The following is an 18,842-nucleotide window of genomic DNA, read 5'->3' on the forward strand; positions in this document are numbered from 1 at the left end:
GAGTGGCCTCGTTCAGAGAAAGCTACTTGTGTGTTTCTGTAGGCTGAGAGACACTCAAATTCTTTGTTCCATTTGTATGGTGCTGAGAGTCCGGTCACAGGACTGGAATTTTCAATGCTTTTGGGCAAAATGGGATTACCATCGCTTTGAAAAGGGATGGAACACGACACTGTGCTTGTTTCACAGGGTGACAAACCCACTGGGAATCCCGCTTCTTCTGAAGGGATAGAAGACAAGCTAGTCAATGGATGTGCCACCCTGCAGAGAAAGGAGGTCTATGTTGCTGGGGTAAAGATTTTCTATGGGTCTCAGACTGGCACGGCAAAGGTATGAGTTACTTTTTTCCATGTGCATGACGTTGAGTTGAAACGTTGAGATTCAAGTATGTTGCTTGCCTTAGAAACACTGCATTGTGTAAAAATCAGAGTTCCTTAGGTCATGAGAATTTGTGACCCAACAGGAAAGATAAGTGAAAAGTACATAAAAATAAGAGCTTTACTGCTGCCTTCATGTGAGGTATGCAGTAGAAGCATTATTATGAAGCTTAAAGTTTACTCTTCCAATATTATAGAACGCCAGCCTGGTTTGTGTTGAAAGGGACCTTAAAGCTCATGCAGTTCCAGCCGCCTGCTACAGGCAGGGACACCTTCCACTAGAGCAAGTTGCTCCAAGCCCCATCCAACCTGGCCTTGAATATACTCTTAATTTGCTAGCTGGTCTCCTTAGAGAGAAGGGCTCTTTCAGGTGCTTTTTCAAAAAGAAATTTCATTTGTGTGTGTAAATATAAAATCATTAGTCATAAAATTCATGTGATTCTCTTCTTCCAGCCAGTATATTCTTGCTGTGCTGGGGGAAGTCTTGTCTCTGGGCACAGCAGGGCTTGTTCGACCTTTCAGGTACCTGGGTTGTAGCGCTCGATCACTGTCTATGTTTCTTTTTTCAGAGATTTGCCAGAGCTCTTGCTGAGGCAGTTATTTCCCTTAATGTGCCAGTGGAAGTCATTAGCATGGGAGACTATGATCCAGATGATTGTTTATTAGAGGAGGTAGGTATGTTGTAAATGGGAATAATAAATCCAAGCTTTTCCTGGGGTTGTGAAGGCTATTGTCTTGTATTTCTCTCCATTTATCCTGGAAATCCCCAAAGCTGTGTGCTGGAATTTGCTTTCCTTCCATGGAAGCAAGTGCAGTCCGTTAACTCTTGGCAACAAATAGCTAAATGCTGAAAGTGCTGAGGAAAGGCTCGTGTAGGACGTGTGATGTTGAGTGTGGCTTTGTGCAAGCCAGTTCTGTAACTCAGCTGTGAGTAATGGACAGTGTCTGCACCAGGGCCCCTGTTCTGTCTATGTCAGTGTCCACCTGGGAAGGGTTCAAAACTGGAGTAAGTAAATGGTGATTCTTCTGCAGCTTTTAGACTTAGGAACTTCTCGTGAGCAGTATTTCTGCTGGGGAATCCTTGATGGATTTTTCTGCTGTCAATATTGATAGTTGCTTTTTTAATCTATGGGGAACGTTATTGCTGCAAGAGTCTGTTCCGGAAGCTGTTGATTGGGATGGGGAAGGTAGGTGTCCCATTCTGTTTTACCACTCCATTAAGCAGGGGAAAGAGAGCTTGTTCTCTTTTGGTTAATTTAAGATGGCTTTGCAGGGAGGATGGCCATCCACCACTGTTGGGGTTATCACCTGCAGCATCCCACACCAAAAACTATTCAGCCAGTCAGCAAAAATGTCATCTTTTGACTTCTTTCAGGTGCCCACGTGTTCCAGTTCTCTTCCTGAAGTGCTCAGAAAAATGGAGTGATCTTTTCTCTTGTGTTCTGTTTCTGTTCTTAGACAACCAGCAGAAACATCTGTGTGTTCTTGGTGGCTACATACACAGATGGGCAGCCAACCGAGAGTGCAGCCTGGTTCTGTAGGTGGTTAGCAGAGGCTGTGAATGACTTTCGCTTTGGCAAAGCCTATCTGAAGGGCCTGAGATATGCTGTGTTTGGCTTGGGAAACTCTGCATATGTTGATCATTACAACACAGTAAGTATCTGCTGTGCACCTTTCTTTGACTTCTGCTCCTCTGAAAGGCTGAGCTATCTTAAATGCTACATACCTGCCCGTTACTGGTAGTTTGTGTGAGAATTGGCCCAGAAAGCCAATGGCATTCTGGGCTGCACTGAAAAGAGTGTGGCCAGCAGGTTGAGGGAGGTGGTTCTCTTCCTCTACTCTGTTTTGGTGAGACCCTGCCTCTGTTGCATCCAGCTCTGGGGCAACAACACATGGGGCGTGGAGCTGTTGGATCGAGCCACAGAGATGCTGCCTGGCCTGGAGCAGTTCTGCTCTGGAGCCAGGCTGGGAGAGCTGGTCTGGTTCAGCCTGGAGAAGACAAGGCTCTGCAGAGACATTAGAGCAGCTCCCAGTGCCTAAAGGGTCTGATGAGAAACCTGGAGAGGGGCTGTAGGTACAGGACAAGGGGGAATGGCTTTAACCTGGCAGATGGGAAACTGAGAATGGCCATTAGGGAAAAAATTCTTCCCTGTGATTTTGGTGAGACACTGGCACAGGTTGCCCATAGAAGTGAGCGTACGGCAGTATCTAAGCCTTGTAATGAGTTTCATCTTGGTCAGAAAAATGGCATGACTTGCCACCTGGTTGTTATGTTTACGTAACTGGAGCCACAAGAAATGTGTTAGGCATGTGGCCGTTTTGACCAAGCATAGCATAAAGGAGCTTGTTTCCAGAGCTCACCTCTTATCACATGGGTTTGATAGCAGAGGTGTTTTCAATCATAGAATGCTTTGGGTTGGAAGTGACCTTAAAGCTCTTTGAGTTCCAGCCCCCTGCCACGGGCAGGGACACCTTCTTCTAGAGCAGCTTGCTCCAAGCCCCTGTGTCCAACCTGGCCTTGAACACTGCCAGGGATGGGGCAGCCACAGCTTCTCTGGGCACCCTGTGCCAGCGCCTCAGCACCCTCACAGGGAAGCGTTTTTTTTGTAATGTCTGATCCAGGTGTGGTGGTGTTCAGACTGTGTGCGCTCTGAGCCAGCAGGCGAGGGAGAGTCCAGAAGTCCCTGTCCTGCAGTCCTGTGCAGCCCTCTTTCCAGGCTTGGTGCTTGCTTTCTTAGTTGCCTGCTTTGTTTAACTTGGCCTTCATTTAATTTTCCTCTTAACTTCGATCTTATCCCAGGTTGGAAGAAATATTGACAGGTGGCTGTGGATGCTCAGCGCCAGCCGGATCATGACTCGTGCCGAGGGGGACTGTAACGTGGCCCAGAGCAAGCATGGCACCATTGAGGCCGACTTTGAAGCTTGGAAAGCCAAGTTCCTCAGTCGGCTTCAGGCCCTCTGCAAAGGAGAAAAGAAGCCCTGCAGTGGGAAGTGCAAGAAAGGGAAGTGCAAATCTCCAGGGAAGCAGAGCAGGGAGAGTTCAGATCATGAACATGGGGTATCGGAATATGAGAATACTGAGGTAAAGCCCAAATCCGTGGGACCTTATTTCTGGTTTAGTACCTCTTGTAGCACTGTTTGAGTTCTCTCCTTTCTCCTACAGCCCAGAGGGGTGCCGTGGGAGCTTGATACCTCTTTTTTTCTGGAGCAGAGGGGGAAGAGGGATGAGATCCCATGGCAGATAGCAAGTAGAATAAGCCACCCAAAAAGGACCAAAGAATTAGTGATGGCTGATGGACCTAGGCTAGATGGCATGTGTATGATGAGGGAGTCTTCCTCTTGAGTAGGGGGAGGTATGTGTTGTGATACATGCTCCAGGGAGCCAGCCTGGGTTCTCTTCAGGGCCTTTGCTTTGTCTCATGGCCAAGTTCACTTCACATTTAGTTCTCTGTGAACAGTTAACCCGCTTCAACTTGGGGAAATTTAGGTGCTTTGCCTGCATCCCAAGGATTTTTCCAAAGGCACTTGGGGGAGTGTTATCTGAGAAGTCCTGTATTTGCTCTGAATGTGTGTCTGTAATCATTTATGTGTCTTCTGGAGTGTTTGTTGATTGCAGGCTTGGATAAGAAATCCTCTCACTTGCTCTATAATGCAAGACCCAGAGCTGCTGTGGCACTTTAATCCTGCCGGCAAAAGCGTTTGCTGTGGGTTGGAAATGACTGTGATGGCCATATTGAATTTGTTAGGAAAACAAGGTCTCTTCTGTCTGAGTGGGTTTGAGGGTGCTGCCTGCTGCAGGAACAAGAACAATAAACATTGCTGTTCCACCAGTGCTCTTCTGCTGTACCTTGCCTGTGTACAAAAAGCGAGACAATGTTTCTGCTCTGTGAAGAGTTTGACTTGAAAAGCAGATCTCTCACTCACTGTTCATCAGACACCAAGGGGCACTTGAAGGAATTGAAGGGGTTTAGGCTTCCAGATGATCACAGTACACAGTGGGAGTCTGACTTCTCTGATTGCCTGTCATGGGATCGATGGGCACATGAGGGAAAGGAAGTAATCTGGAGGCAAGAAAGCTGGGCTGAGCTTCAGGCAGTCTGTGCTACTGAACTCTTAAATACACACCAAAGAAAGCCCCAGGTTTAAATGTATCTTGTACACATTATACAGGTTATTGGTAAACTGTTCCTTGTTTTTCAGTATCTTTGCCGAGTGTGAGAGCTGATTTCACTGGTTAGCATAGATGAAGATCTAATGTTTAACATTCAGGTACATTTCTCACTTGGATTTTTGTCTGATCTCTTACACAGGCAGAGGAGTTGTTTGAAAGCAGTAGTGAGGAGGAGGCTGATGCTGAGGAAGCTGGAGGGGCAAGTTCTGTCCTTGATGTTGAAGATCTTGGCAATATCATGAGGCACATGAAGGAAACAAAGGTACCACTGTTACAATGAGTATGGAACTATCAGGTCTTTATGAGTGATCAGTTGAATTGATTAAAATACACTTGCTGGATTTGAATTGGTTGGGTCTAGTTAAAGGGAGAGTAAATTAGGAGCTATTGGAGAACCTGTCCCCGGGCAAGACTATACGTGGAGGTGTGTTAGATATACTTCCTGGCTAACTGGGACTTGTTTGCTGAGCAAATACTGCAGTGGTAACCTTTTATTGTCAGTCAGAGGGAAAACGACTTCCACTGTTCAGATCTGAATATCCGTCTCTGTTGCTGTGATTCACAGTCCAGGATCTAAACACAAATCTTGTTACTGGATCTGCCTGTGGGAGCTTGATCTGACCTGTGCTGAGCCTGGCAAAGACAACCATAATCCTGCTTTATGCCAGGATGTTGCTGTCTCCCTTCCTGTGTGGGTCTGTTCATGTTTCATTTTCTGTGTGCAGTCTGCCAACAGAATACATCAGATGCCTTTACCTGGTTAGCACACAGGAAGGAGTGAGAATACGCATAGGTACTAGGCTAAGCCTTCCTTTGTTCCCCACACTTTTTGCTGGCTGAGCAGTTGGCAGTTGGGATGGGAAGGGTGTGCCCAGGAGGGACCTGGGATGTCTGTGTTGCCACCTGCTGAAAATGCTACCCTTAGCAATCTTTCTGTGGTGGTGTCTTTCCTGTGCATCCTTGAGCTGCTCTCCACCCCTTCCTCAACAAACCTACCTCTGTCTGTAACTGCACCGTCCTTGTCTTGCATGGCTCTACACTGTGGACTTCTCACATCTTTGTCCTGAAACTCCAGGCCTTGGATCACAGGAGGCTGTGTGCTCTGGAGGAAAGAGAGCACGGATCTCTGTTCCTGACCTTAGGGAGGGGAAAGGAGATAAAATCCTCCCCACTGCTCGTAACAAGCTCTGTGAGGAGAGTAGCTCCAGTGACGTGGGGCAAGGCAGGCTGCTGTGTGAGAGCTCCTGCCCCTGAGCTTGTATGGACCTGGTGCACTGCAGGTTGCAGGAGAAGATGAACCAATTGGAGGGAAGAAGGGCTCAGTCTCTCCCTGTGTGGCTGTGCTGTGGTCCTTTCTCCTCCACCACCAGTCAGTGACAAGTGCTGCCAGGCAAAGACACTCATCAGCAGCTATGAGCTGCCATTTCTGATCTGATGACAAACGGTTGTTCTGCCATGACAGCTGGATGCTGCCCTCTTTCCTCTGCAAATGGTGAAGTCCTGAGAGTGGAGGTGTTGAGGGACTGGAAGTACACTCTTGTGCATGGAAGTGTCCTGGCCCTTTTGTATATGCGCTGTGGCCAGCTGGTGAGACAGGAGGCCCTAAAGCCATGGATCATCCTTTTTGTATTACTGATGCCACTGAGCTGCGCTGCTCTAGTCATGTCTAGGACTTTGGGTTAATTTTGAAGCTTAAAAGATGTAGTTCTCATTCCTGGCCCCTCTATTCCTGTTCTGCATGGCTGATGAGCCTAGCTGTAATCTACATTTCTGGTTTCATGCTTCTGTAACCAGAGTAGGTAGAGGTGAAAGGGCTTCCAGCGGTGACTTCATGTAAGTCCTCAGCTCTCTTGAGTGAGGCAATGGCAGAAGATAGGTCTGTACGTATATCCTGAGGAGCCCGAGCTGCTGGCTGTCCTTCATTAGCTGGAGGAGGAATGACTGTGTCTGGGTGACGAATCTCCCGGGGAATGTGCACGTTGACCCGCAGCAGGTTTATGCAAACACTTGAATTGTAAAACGGTCCCATAGGGGCAGTTATTAACTACAGTTAAAATAAATGCTGAAGACTTGATATGAAAGAGCAGGATGATCTGCATTTATGAAAGTAATTTGTCATGATCAGCCTCTCCTGCTCCCAGGCAGGGAGATTTAGTTGTTTAAATCTTGGTTTAAGTCACGGCCTCACTTTAGTGGCTGTGAGTTTGTGCAACAAGAACTTTTCTTTTCCACATGAGCTGCCTTGTCCCTTGAGCCGTTTTTCCTCTTGCAGAATGCTGAACTGTGTGAAATGAATCTGACGCTTGTTTTACACTGACATCATCTGTTGTCTTGCAGTAATCCCTCCCAGCACAGGCAATGCTTTGGGTTTTTGTAGCTGAACTATCCACACACAAGCTAACAAGTTTAAAGAGAACTGATGCACTTCAGGATTGTATCAGGTGCTTCTTCAAACACAAAGTTACTTGGGTTTGAAATGTTCCTAAACAGTTTTGAGCACAGATTTTGTAGATGTCAGTGTTGTAACTCCTCTGCAAATAGGAGATGGAATAGCAGGTTCTGCCTGTGCAATATGGTTAATTTGCAGCAACTTAGGGTCCAGCTTTGATCTCTTCTGCAGGCAAGTAGTGCCTCTAGTGAGAGTCACTCGTGGATAAGACATATGTACAGTCACAGATGGTCAGAATTCCTTGTTGTCCTGCTTTTTATGGGCTATCAGAGTGAAGCTGTGGAGTTTTATCTAATAAACGTTTCCTCACATCTCTGCAGGTGATCTTCATTTAATTTTGCATCCATCTCCTGTTGCCTGACCTGATGGAAGTCAAGGCTGAGTTCTGTTCTCCTGCTTTTTTCCCTATGCTTCACTGCACTTCACAAAGTATCAAAGGGCTTGAGACAGATGCTGGGTTCTTGCGATCGTTTGGGTCAGGCAGATGAATTCAGTAGTTCAAGGTGAATGCCAGAAGCTCTTTTCCTGTCAGTCGTAGCTATTCTACTTAGGACCTACTCTCAGGGAGCTACTCTCCCTTGGGAAAGAGGTGGAGTTTCAAAGAGCTTCTGAAGGTGCAGGTGCGCAGCTGAAGGTGCTGGTGCCTTTTGCACACTGAGTCTGAGCACAAAAATTGGCACGAGGTTGGGTGGCAACAGGAAATCATTCAAATATATCAAATGGTGGCTGATACAAAAGTAAATCCCACACTTGGTGTACCAAATCACGTACTATGTGGTGGGGACTACTTCAGAGCTGCTAAAAGCCAGCCTTTGTTTGCTGAGTAATTCAACTTGTGGAACTTGCTGCAGGGGAATATAGCTGCAGATAATGCTGGTCAGGGTCCTGAGCTGGACCCAGGCCTTGATGTGAGTGCAGATAATGCCTGTGGTTTCATGAGGGGCATTGCTGCTGATGGAAGTTCACCAGTGGGTAATGGGAAATAGTGGCCTGAAGGAGGTTTGGGGAGGTCTGAGGCTGCTTCTGTTGGGTGCCTGGTGATCCAAGGCTGTGGTGCCAGGCAGGGATGGATGATGCACAGGTAACTGGGTGAAAGTCTGGGCTTTCTCTGCATTTACCACCCTTTCAGCTGCTTGTTTCTAGGCCTAGAACCTGTTCTCCAAATGGCTTTTATGCACCAGGAGAAGGCAGTGGTGGTTCTTAGTGAATTTAGTAACTAAGTGAACTTCTACAGTTGTGGCACATTTTCTTTTTCCTCCAAAGTTTCTCCCCTGAAATGTATTTATCAGATCACATGTGAAATCTAATGGGTGTGTTTGTGGCGTGCAGGACTGCTGTTAATCAGAGGGACACCATTCCTTCAAGTAGATTATTTCTCACAGCTGGGAGACTGTGATAGACTGGAAAGACAGATCAATCTAGACTTGTTCCCAGGGAATGAAATGGCTTTATTAACCTTTGTATTTCTAAACTGCAGGCATGTGTAATAGTGATGATAATACCCTAATTTTCTGTTGATGGGCTGGGAAGCAATCAAATGAACATATTCTCTTGACACAGTTTTGAAATTAATGTTCTTGATTTCCCAAACAGAAAGTTTAATGATGCTGAGAGTCACATTTGCAATGTACATAAAAAAAGGGGGTGTGTGTGGGGTGTATGAGAGTGCAAGAATGGGATAGGGTTTACAGGAAACAGTATATGGTCAAGAAGTTTGTTTCCTTCTGTGTGCATTTGCCACGGAGGATGTTTCCTGATCCCCTTTGGCACTCTCCCCTGAAAAGTCATTCTATGGGAAGCTGTTCAGCAGCACTGGGACTGTTGGTCACCCCCTTTGTGAGCATTTGAGGGCTGTGCAAGACCAAACCTTGCTGACACTGGATGAAGAAACTTCTGGTGAAGTTCTATTTGAAATGAGGCGGTGAGTGTTAAGATAGAAGGTGCTTAAGGTATAAGGCTTACAGAAAAAGGGTTGTCTGCAACTTTGAGTTGCAGGCAGAAACTTCTTGGAGTCCACAAGAATTGTTAGCTGTATTTTAAGGTACCTGCCTGAGGCTGGGGTACTTAACTGTCAGATTTAAAATCAACAAAAACTGCTGTACATGTTTAGAGCTCTCCAAAAACTTCCTGGAACTTTTAATGTGTGAAAGATTCCTGTAGGAACACTGTGCTTTTATCTGCAGCAGCTCATTTGGCTGCGGTGGGCTTTGACCTCTGCTGCTGTAGCTCAGAATTCAGTGTGAGCCTGCCTTTTAAAACAAGCTTTGATAAATATCCTTTAACTGCTTGGGGACTACTCTTAGCATTAAAATCTGGATTTGTCACAGGGATGCTTCACCCTTTCCTTCAATTCTTTCTTCTCTAAATCTTGTCTATTGAAAAGGATTATAATTCATAAATAACATTACAAGAGCTCTTGAGGCTTGCCTTTTCTGTGCAGAACTTGGGAGTCCCTGATAAACAAGAGTGGAAAAAGAGAAGTTACCTTAAAGGTAAGCTCAGGCTGGACCTTGTGTTTGGCATGTGGTGTGATAGTGGCTCCCTTGACGAGCCTGTAGGGTGATGAGCTCTGTGAATGGAGACTTCTTTTTGCTCTGGCTGGTAGATGCCATAGCCCTCGCTGTTCTTCAGTCTGCTGTAAATTAATAACAGGGGAGTGAAGCAGAGCTGATGGTTATAAAAAAGCCTGGAAGTCTGAAATTCACCCCCAGTGGTGTTTGCAGCCTTTTCCTGAGCACCTGTGGTTGGAGATGACCAGGGTTTGTCCTGCAGCAGCTCAGCCCATCTGGCTCCCACTTCCCAGAAGCTTTGTGCTGCATTGATCAGGTGCTTTTTTTTCCTAGGCATGTTTTAAGGTGCTTGTCAGCCAAGTAACACAGCTGAGAGACGCCCACAAACCAATGCACACAGGAGTTATCTGCTGAGGGTAGTTCCTGGGAGAAGCATGGAGCAAGTGGCCTGTTGATTTCATTGCTGTATCCAAGGAGAGTAGCACAAGGATGTCTTGTGGGAGTGCAGTGTCTGTCATCAAATGAATCAGTTGAATCCGGTGTTAGGAGGTGCAGTGGCTGCACTCATGTCCTGTGGGACAAGCCCTGCAGGCTGGGCCTGCACCTGCTGCAGCTCTCCAAGTTCTTGCTTGCAGTGGTCAGTGCAGTTTGTAGGTGGCTCTCAAGCGCAAACACATCCTCACCTTGTCCAGTGTCCGCCTGCTCTCTGTGAAAAGCAGCTTTGGAGAATGGGAGTTGCTTTGTCTTTCCTGTTACAAGGGGAGCCACAATTTTGCTGCCTTTGCTGATACTTGTGTTGCCAAAGCAGGTAAAGTATTCACCTGTCCTTGTTCGTGTGTCAGAGGTGCTGTTCTGACATCCCTCTCTTGCTGTTGGGTTGCGGAGGCTTGGCATGAGATGGGGATTGCATTTTGGTAGGCGCTGTGGATGTGCAGAGGAGATGCAATCTTTCCAAAAAGCTTTCTCAACAGAAGAGAGTGGCACTAAGAGAACAGAAGTAGCATTCTCTCAGCTCTACAGAAGGAGCTGGATGCTATAATGGCATTAAACTGTTTCTGTGCTACATGGAGTACTAACATGTGCCAAACCATCTGGACATTTTTCAATGTAATTGTGAAAACCATTTTCTTGTAATAACGCAGTGAAGCTTTTGCACAAGGAAATGATGTTCCTCTTTGCCACTGGCAGAGCCTTTGCCAGTGTCTGGTGGCAGTCTGGGGCTGGATCTGTGCTCCCTGTGTAGGGGTCAGTCTGACCCAGCTCAGTTGGGCTGGTCCCCGTGACCCATCAGCACTGCCCAAACAAGCATGGGTTGATAGGTTTTAAAGGAAGAGAACTGTTATGTATCATCTGCTATGAACAAACATGCAGGAGAGCCCCAGGTGTGAAGCACAAGGCTTTGCTGGCAAAGCAGCTGGTGTGGTTGTGTGCATGGAACTGGGCTGTGTCCCCCTTCAGAGGGTGAAGTGCCGAATTATTCCAGACTTTCTGGGCTGTGATTTTGGCAAGTGGGGCTTTGGGTCGCTGCTTAAATCACATTTACCTGGATTTTAGTTGTGGTTACCGTAGCACAGAAGAAAGGAATAAAAGTGTGACTATATGGCCCAACTTTCAACTATAAGGGAGTGACTTTTGGGTGGAGACAGGCACATTGTTAGTTTTCTTTTGGCTCCTTTGGGAATCACTCTTTATGGTGTGTGCAAGGAAGTTTCCCAAATCAAACAAACGTTGGCAGAACTGTTCAGCAGATGGAGTTGTGGCTTCATGACCTGCTGCAAAGCTTTCCCTCCAGCACAGCAGGGATGTTATAGCTCAGGGAAGCAACCTTCGACCCCTCTGGAGCCCTGCAGATGTATTTTTACAGTTGTGATCTGGGAATTGTTTTATCCGTGAGGATTCTGGCTGATGTTGAACTACAGGAAAATGGGATGTTGGTAGATCATTTACCCACTTGTATTTCACAGATGTGCAGTACCCTCGCAGACTGAGGTGGCTGGATAGCAGCAGAAGTCTTCCCTTATTACGTGTCTGCATGAATTTGGGTTTTCAAATGCTGTTGTATATGTCCAAAACCCTCAGCATTGACTTTTCAAAGGAAAGAAAGTGCAAGATTCCCCCTGTGGAGGCTGAGCTGCAGGTCTGCTTGAATAGCATCCTTCCTTTGGCTGGCAGCTAGTACCTGCTGCCTCAGCATAAGGTGAGGGACATTCTGTTACTCTGCTGTGCAGGGAGATATGTGTGGATGGAGACTTCCTTCCAGCTGGTTATGGAATAGTCACAAAGGTTTCTGTTCCAGGAGTAAAAGTCTCGCTTCCGAGAGAGCTTCTCAGGGGCCTTCCCTGATTCAGGGACACTTCTTGAAAATACATGCCATGAGATTTTGCTCTTGATCAGGACACGTCCTTTGGCAGTCCTGGCTGGGTAATGGATTGCCAAGATCCCCATCTCTCAGCTGTCATTCTTCAGCCCTTGTCTGCTTTTTGCTTCAGGCTTTTGTGCTTAACTGGAGCGGGTATGGAGCTTGTGTTTCTGTTGACTCTAGCAGCTAGTTCTAACAAGGTTTTCTTGCTGTTGGGGTGTTTGCTGGTTCACAGATTACTCAATCCAAGGTTCCAGTATTCATCTTTGTGCTCACTTGCAAATGCTCAAAGCCATTCTCCCTGTGACTGACAGCAGTGAGAGCATCCCGTGCTGTGTAAGACTGGCAGAGCCTTTCATCTGTGGGCTGAGTAAACTGCAGGGCTGTCACCATCTGTTGAGTTGGGTTGTGACAGCCAGAGCTTTGTACCTGGAGCAGGAAGATGCCCACGTGCACTAGCAGGGCTTTCCTCTTCTGTTGTGTTCAGGAGAAGCTGTGTGGAAGTCTGCTCCCTGTCCCGGTTTCTCCCTGTATGTGGTAGTCCTGTAGAAGGTTGTTTTGCAAGGAGCCAAGTACTGTTCCTGTGGGCAGCCTGATGTCTAATCCACTTTTCTGAACCCCCAGGTGGTTCTTGTCTGTGGTGCCACTGAGATGAGCCTGAACTAAGAGACAAGTTGTCAGCTTTTGTAGCTGTCCTCTTGCCACTGCAGTATTGCTTCCAGAGCTCTGTGGGTGTGAACTTCAGCTCTTCATTCATGTAATCCATGAACTTTAGTACTCCATTTAACAACTGCACTGAGAATGTTGTAGCAGTGTTCCTTGCTGCCAGGCAGGCTTTCTGTCTGACAGCCTTGCCAACGTTTTCCCTCAGCGCTGGTTCTGGTAGTCCTGGCTCCAGCCCTTGATTTTTGTTTTCTTAAAGTTTGTGCCTTCCATTGATTAAAAGGCCCTGGAACCTTCTGATGGATGGGGCCACAAGAAGGCCAGGGTTTGCCTCCTGTTTGGTATCTGGGAGGTTAAGTAGGAAAGATGTTTGGGCAGAAGATATTCTGGGTGTCATTTTCCTTCTGGGAGTAGAAACTTCTCGGGAGGGTGAATTTTCAGCCAAGGCACATGAGTGTATCGAGCCATGTGGCTAAAAATGATCAATTCAGTTAACTTAGGGAATACTACTTTGCATGCTGTTTAGGTCTTCTATTTTTCTTATTTTTTTCTTCACCTCTGCAATATTAGTTTGAAGAGTATTTGATGTAATAAGATGGAAAACACATGGATGTAATGGGCACCTTGGCATCCTGGAGAGAGCACATCAAAGAGGAGAAGTGGCAGTTGTATGTCCTGTGGGTCATATTTGGATGTGACAGAGGATGAGTTTGGTAGGTATATTTGTAGGAAATCTCTTGAAAAGCTTGAACTGAGATTTGTCAGAGGGGCAGCGGCACCTCTGCCTTGGCATAGAATCACAGGGTGTTTTGGGTTGGAAGGGACCTTAAAGCTCATCCAGCTCCAACCCCTGCCACAGGCAGGGACCCCTTCCACTGGAGCAGCTTGCTCCAAGCCCCTGTGTCCAACCTGGCCTTGAACACTGCCAGGGATGGGGCAGCCACAGCTTCTCTGGGCACCCTGGGCCAGCGCCTCAGCACCCTCACAGGGAAGAGCTTCTGCCTAAGAGCTCATCTCAGTCTCCCCTGTTCTGGCAGATTAAAGCCATTCCCCTTGGCCTATCCCTACAGGCCCTTGTCCAAAGCCCCTCTCCAGGTTTCCTGTAGCCCCTTTAGGCACTGGAGCTGCTCTGAGGTCTCCCCTTAAGGAGCCTTCTCTTCTCCAGGCTGCCCCAGCCCAGCTCTCTCAGCCTGGCTCCAGAGCAGAGCTGCTCCAGCCCTGGCAGCATCTCCATGGCCTCCTCTGGCCTCGCTCCAGCAGCTCCATGTCCCTCTTGTGCTGTTGCCCCAGAGCTGGATCAGGACTGCAGGGAAGGGTCTTCACAGAGCACAGTAGAGGTGGAGAATCCCCTCCCTTGACCTGCTGCTCATGCTCTGGGGGTGCAGCCCAGCACACAAGGGGGGTTCTGGGCTCAAGCACCCACTGAAGTCAGGTCATGGGGAGCTTCTCATAGACCAGGACCCCCAAGTGCTTCTTTTCGGGACTACTTTCAATCCGTTCTCCCCCAGGCTGTGTTTGTGCCTGGAATTGTCCCAACCCACATGCAAATCCTTGCCCTTGGCCTTGCTGAGCTTCATAAGGTTCTCACAGAATGCTGAGGTCCTTGTCTGTGTCTGTGCCCTGTGTCAGACATCCTCTGCTCTTGACCCATCAAAAATGGGCTTCTGCTTTCCCATAAACTATGTGCTGCTGCCTGTTGCTCTGCCTGTATGGCAGTGAAAGGGAAGAGGTGGGGTTTTCACGTTCACGTGTAGAGGAGGTGATCGTTAAGTCCTTAGATCTGAGGCTCAGTTGGTTTTACTCGAGTCTGCTTCTATGGCAGTAGCAAAACCCCTTCCTGCAGCCTGTAGCAGGAGCTGTGCTGAGCCTGGAGGTACCATTGGAGTGTATCCCCAGGTTTTCTCATACTTTGTCAATGCAGACCAGAGGATGACTCCTGAGTTTTTTGGTGGTGTGGTATTTCCAGGGCCTGAAAAGCTGGCTCTTATCACTGCTTGCTTGATGTGTTACGGAAAGACTGTAATTTGCCTTGGATTTGCTGCAGGACTTTCTGCTAAATCAGCAGGGCTTGAGAAGTTTGCTCTGTGCAAAATTAACTTTGCTCTCACCACTCAAACCCTAAATAATAGATACGAAAGGTTTATTAAGCAAATAAGTAAATCTCCCAGGGTGTGAATTCTGTTTCCCACAAGAAATACCTGAAGCCAGTCACTTGCCAAGCTGAACAAGTCAGGTGGTGCAGCTCAGAGAAAAACAACTGATTATTTTCCTTACAGGCTTTCCGTCGGGACTGGGGAGGGGAATTGTCATCCCTGTGAGGAAAAATGAGTATTGAGAAGTGTTTCTGCCCTGCCAGAAAGGCAATTTTACTTGTTCTTACATTCAGATGCTTTCCTCAGACATTGCTGTAAGAGGCACTAGAGGCAAACCCTTGACATTCAGACAGACCTTTCCTGTATCTGGAGGCTGTCTTGGGCAGGATGTTTCTTCTGTACTTAAGTCAATCACTGCATTTTTAATACTATGATGGCAGGGGGTTGGAACCAGATGTGACGCTCTTTAAGGTCCCTTCCAACAAAAACCATTGTATGATATGATTCTGTGTGTTCCATAATGCAGCTTTGGCTCTTCTGGGAGAATTAAGCTGGCGTGAGATTGTAGATCAGACAGGCCAGGATGTGTTCACTTCTAAATCCTGCATAGCATTTTGCTCTGAGTAGCTCACAAATCTGTGCTCAGATGGTGCCTTTCTTTTCCAGTTGAATGCCTGGGCCTAGTTCTGGGTTAAATGGTAGCCTGTGAGAGGAGAAGCTCTTCGTTTAATACTTAATAGTAAAAAGATGAAGATTTTATCTCCTTCCTTCCTTATGTGTGGGCCAGTGCAAACCTCATGAGGTTGGGCAAGGGCAAGGTCCCACACCTGGGTCAGTTCAATCCCAAGCACAAACACAGGCTGGGGGAAAATGGATGGAGCAGGCCTGAGGAGAAGCACTTGGGGGTGTTGGGTGACCAGAAGCTCCCCATGACCCAGCTTCAGTATGCACTTGAGCCCAGAACCCCCCTGTGTGCTGGGCTGCACCCCCAGACTCTTGTCACTCCAGGCAATGTTTTGTTCCTTCTAGTTTGTGCTCTCTGGAGAGATGAGGTTATTGTGCAGCCATGAAACATTTGGGCTTCAACCCTGGGGGTCCCACTCAATCTCATGTGAGATTCAAACAGCTTGTTTCTTAAAACGCCCTAGAGAATGTTACTAAATCGCAAAATCACACAGTGCTTTGGGTTAGAAGGGACTTTAAAGCTCATCTAGTTCCACCCCACCTACCTTCCACTAGCCCAGGTTGCTCGAAGCTGGTTGCTGTGTTAGTAGAACAAGTCCACCTGGTTTCTGGTGTGGTGATTGATTGATTTATTTATTTAGTATATTTTCTGTCTTAAATCTAAAACTGAAAGGTCAGAGTCTGATGGGAAGAGGGGTAAAAAGCAGAATTACAGGAATGCAAGAATTAATGTGTAGATGCTTGTGTCAGTTTTAAGCTCAGCAGGTCTGTGGCTTAACTGTGCCACAGCGTTTAAACTGTGATGCTTGGATCTAAATGATTGTAATTCCTTGTCTTTAAACAGAGGGAACGTGAGCTCGAGGAAGGAGATGTTGGAATGAGCTTGACTCAAGAGAACGCTTGGAGGAAGGAGGAGGGTGGGAAGCGAGAGATGATAACCCCAGCTCTGAGAGAAGCGCTCACAAAACAAGGTGAGGTTCTGCAAAGACCCAGATGGTGGCTCAGGCTTTGAAGTCTTAGTGGTGGACTTTTAGCACACCAAGTGACAGATGGTGTTCTTTGTTAGAGGTACTGCTGTGGACCCTCAGTCATGGCAGGCTCTGACCAGGGGCAGGACAGGGCTTAGGCAGGGGCTGTTGATACCTGATCATTTCAGGGAGGAACCTAAAGCTGAGTAATACATCTGAGAGTGATGCACTCTGAGTGTGGTGAGTGTATCAGAGTTCAAAGGGCTAAATGTAGCTGCTAAGCAGCTTGAGAGAGAAGATGATAGTCCCAAATGCCTTCAGCTTTGAGGGTGTGCGTTTCTCAAAGGCTACTTAAAGATCAGCTTTGTCCCTGCTTTTGCTTCTGTTTCAAACTCTGATTTTGTTACTGAAACTTTATTTCCAGAGTAGAAAGTAGTTCAAATGAACTTTACCAATCCAGTGATGATCAGATCAGTGGCCTTCCAACAAGCTGTAGAGAAATTAATGGCCTTTTCAAAACAAAGGAGGACAAGCTTGAGAAGAGCTGGACCGAGGGCCCTGCAGTTCAGAAGCCTCAGTTCTGAGTGGCAGAACCAGGAGAAGGGTGATGGGAGCTTCTGTTCAGCTGCAGACTGAAGGCAGTTCAGAAGTTCCATTTCTTTTATTTCTTAGGATGACAATGTGCTTGATTTTTCTTGCTTGCTTGTTGCCTTCGCGTAGGCGTAGCGACCTGGTTCAGGAATGACACGGTGACCAACCCTGGGCCGCTCGGGCCATCAGCTCACTGACACCAATGTGGTGGACGGCAAATGGCGTTTATTGCTTAATGGCACGGTGTTATATAGCTTAGGTTTACAGCGTCACTTCCATCTGCTTACCTCCTAAATTAAGTGCTGTTGGCTACTAGGAGAGGGGCCCTATCTTTCCGTACAGCGCGATATCTTCCGACCGTCAGACCCTGGCTACCCACATTTCCCCCCTCCCTATGCATAATTATATAACCTAAACAATAAGCTTAAAGAACACTGTATCAAAAAGGAATCTTATTTAGATTGCACACCTTAAAATAAGTCTACGCTATAAAGCACACTCCTGAGTAAAGACAGAAGGCACATTAGGTAGTAGATAATGAAGAGGTATACTGGAAGAACGAGGTAGAATTAAAGGTAACTAAAAAGACAAGATCTCTGTGAGGTGATAAAGTTGAACTTGAACCTATATGCTCTGGGAAGACCGTCGATAAAGTAGTGCCAGGGCCACCCTGGGGTCCCGCTCCCAGAGGGTGGTCCTTGTTGTTCCTGAGATAGAGGCGGGTTCGTTAGGGCTGTCGGTTGAATTGTAAAGTTGGTTACGCCTTGAGAAGGTAACGGGTTCGGGGGTACTTCGCCCAATCTGAAGTTGGCATAATGGGGCCGCCTCACATTCAAAGTGGGAGAGGGCTGTGTGTGGCCCGAGTGCCCCCTCCCCTTCGCGTTTCCCTCTTTAGATCTACAGTCTTTAGCAAAATGTCCTTTCTTTCCACAGGCCCAACACGGTCCCCTGGGCCTGTTCTGGCGCGGGGGGGGCAATGGGCAACTAGTTATAGCGTGGCCTGTCTGGCCGCACTTAAGACATACCATCATATTGGTGACTGCGGTGCGAACAGCCGCTTGGATTGGTGTTAAATGCTCTTCCTTTGCGACGTGCTTGATCATGTCTGCAATGCTTGACCCCACTGGGAGTGACCGCAGAATCTCTTTGGTTGTCGAATTACACTGCTGGCGTAGACACTCTGCCACAACCGGGCCCTTCGCTTCTGCAGGCAGGTTTGAAGAGTCGACCGCGGCCTGGAGACGATCCACAAACTGTGTAAAGCTTTCACTTTCATTTTGTTTTATTGTGGACCATGGCGATGGCTTAGCAACAACTCTAGAAGCTGTGCGAATAGCTTCTCTGGCTGCACGAGTGGTTGTCATTACCTCGTGAGCCCGCAGGCCCTGGGCCTGTGCCTGGGGGGTAATCATTTTTGGGTCTGTGCCCATCAGCCGCTGCAGACTGGAACCGTGCAGCGGATGATCTGCCCCGACTGCTTGGGCTAACTGCCTCGCACAGTTTTCTTCCCATTCCTGTTTAAAAACAATCATCCCCGCTCCATCAAAAATTAATCTACAAGTTTGTTTTATATCGAATGGGAGCATATCGTCTGCCCCAAAGATACCATCTATAAGGGTAGAGACCATGGCAGAATTAATACCTTTATCTGCAATTGCTTTAACAATTGTTTGTATATCCTTAGGGTTTATTGGTGAGTGGACCCTCTGTCCCCCATCCGTCACTCGGACTGGAAATGCCAATGGGATCGATGGGGTCCAGTTGGCACAATCAATCATTATTTTCCTCCAGTCCGTGAGAGGGACCTCCTCCTCCTGTGATTCCTTTTTAATTTGGGCAGGGATAACTGAACCCTTAGTTCTGTTTATTTCTGTTTGTGGCCACTCTAACTTTGAACCTGTCGAGAGCTGCTCCTCCCGACTATTGTCTGATCCCCAGCTAGTGTCTGATTCAGAATCGGAACTCGATTGACCGGTTGTA

The 18,842-nt window shown here is 47.4% G+C and overlaps 1 protein-coding gene across 1 annotated transcript in view; it reads left to right on the top strand.

Annotated features, from left to right (window-relative positions):
* LOC308227380 (S-adenosyl-L-methionine-dependent tRNA 4-demethylwyosine synthase TYW1-like) overlaps positions 1 to 18,842 on the top strand; it is a gene marked incomplete at its 5' end in the record, with an annotated part of 53,528 nt that overhangs the window by 1,642 nt on the left and 33,044 nt on the right. The window contains 6 exons of the mRNA XM_080629930.1: positions 187 to 327; positions 944 to 1,045; positions 1,833 to 2,027; positions 3,175 to 3,456; positions 4,685 to 4,807; positions 16,148 to 16,274. Of these exons, the coding sequence (XP_080486056.1) occupies positions 187 to 327; positions 944 to 1,045; positions 1,833 to 2,027; positions 3,175 to 3,456; positions 4,685 to 4,807; positions 16,148 to 16,274 (970 nt within the window). The remainder of the gene's footprint in view (positions 1 to 186; positions 328 to 943; positions 1,046 to 1,832; positions 2,028 to 3,174; positions 3,457 to 4,684; positions 4,808 to 16,147; positions 16,275 to 18,842) is intronic.

Source organism: Psittacula echo (assembly GCF_963264785.1).
Source record: "Psittacula echo genome assembly, chromosome: 15".
Taxonomy (NCBI): Eukaryota; Metazoa; Chordata; class Aves; order Psittaciformes; family Psittacidae; genus Psittacula; species Psittacula echo.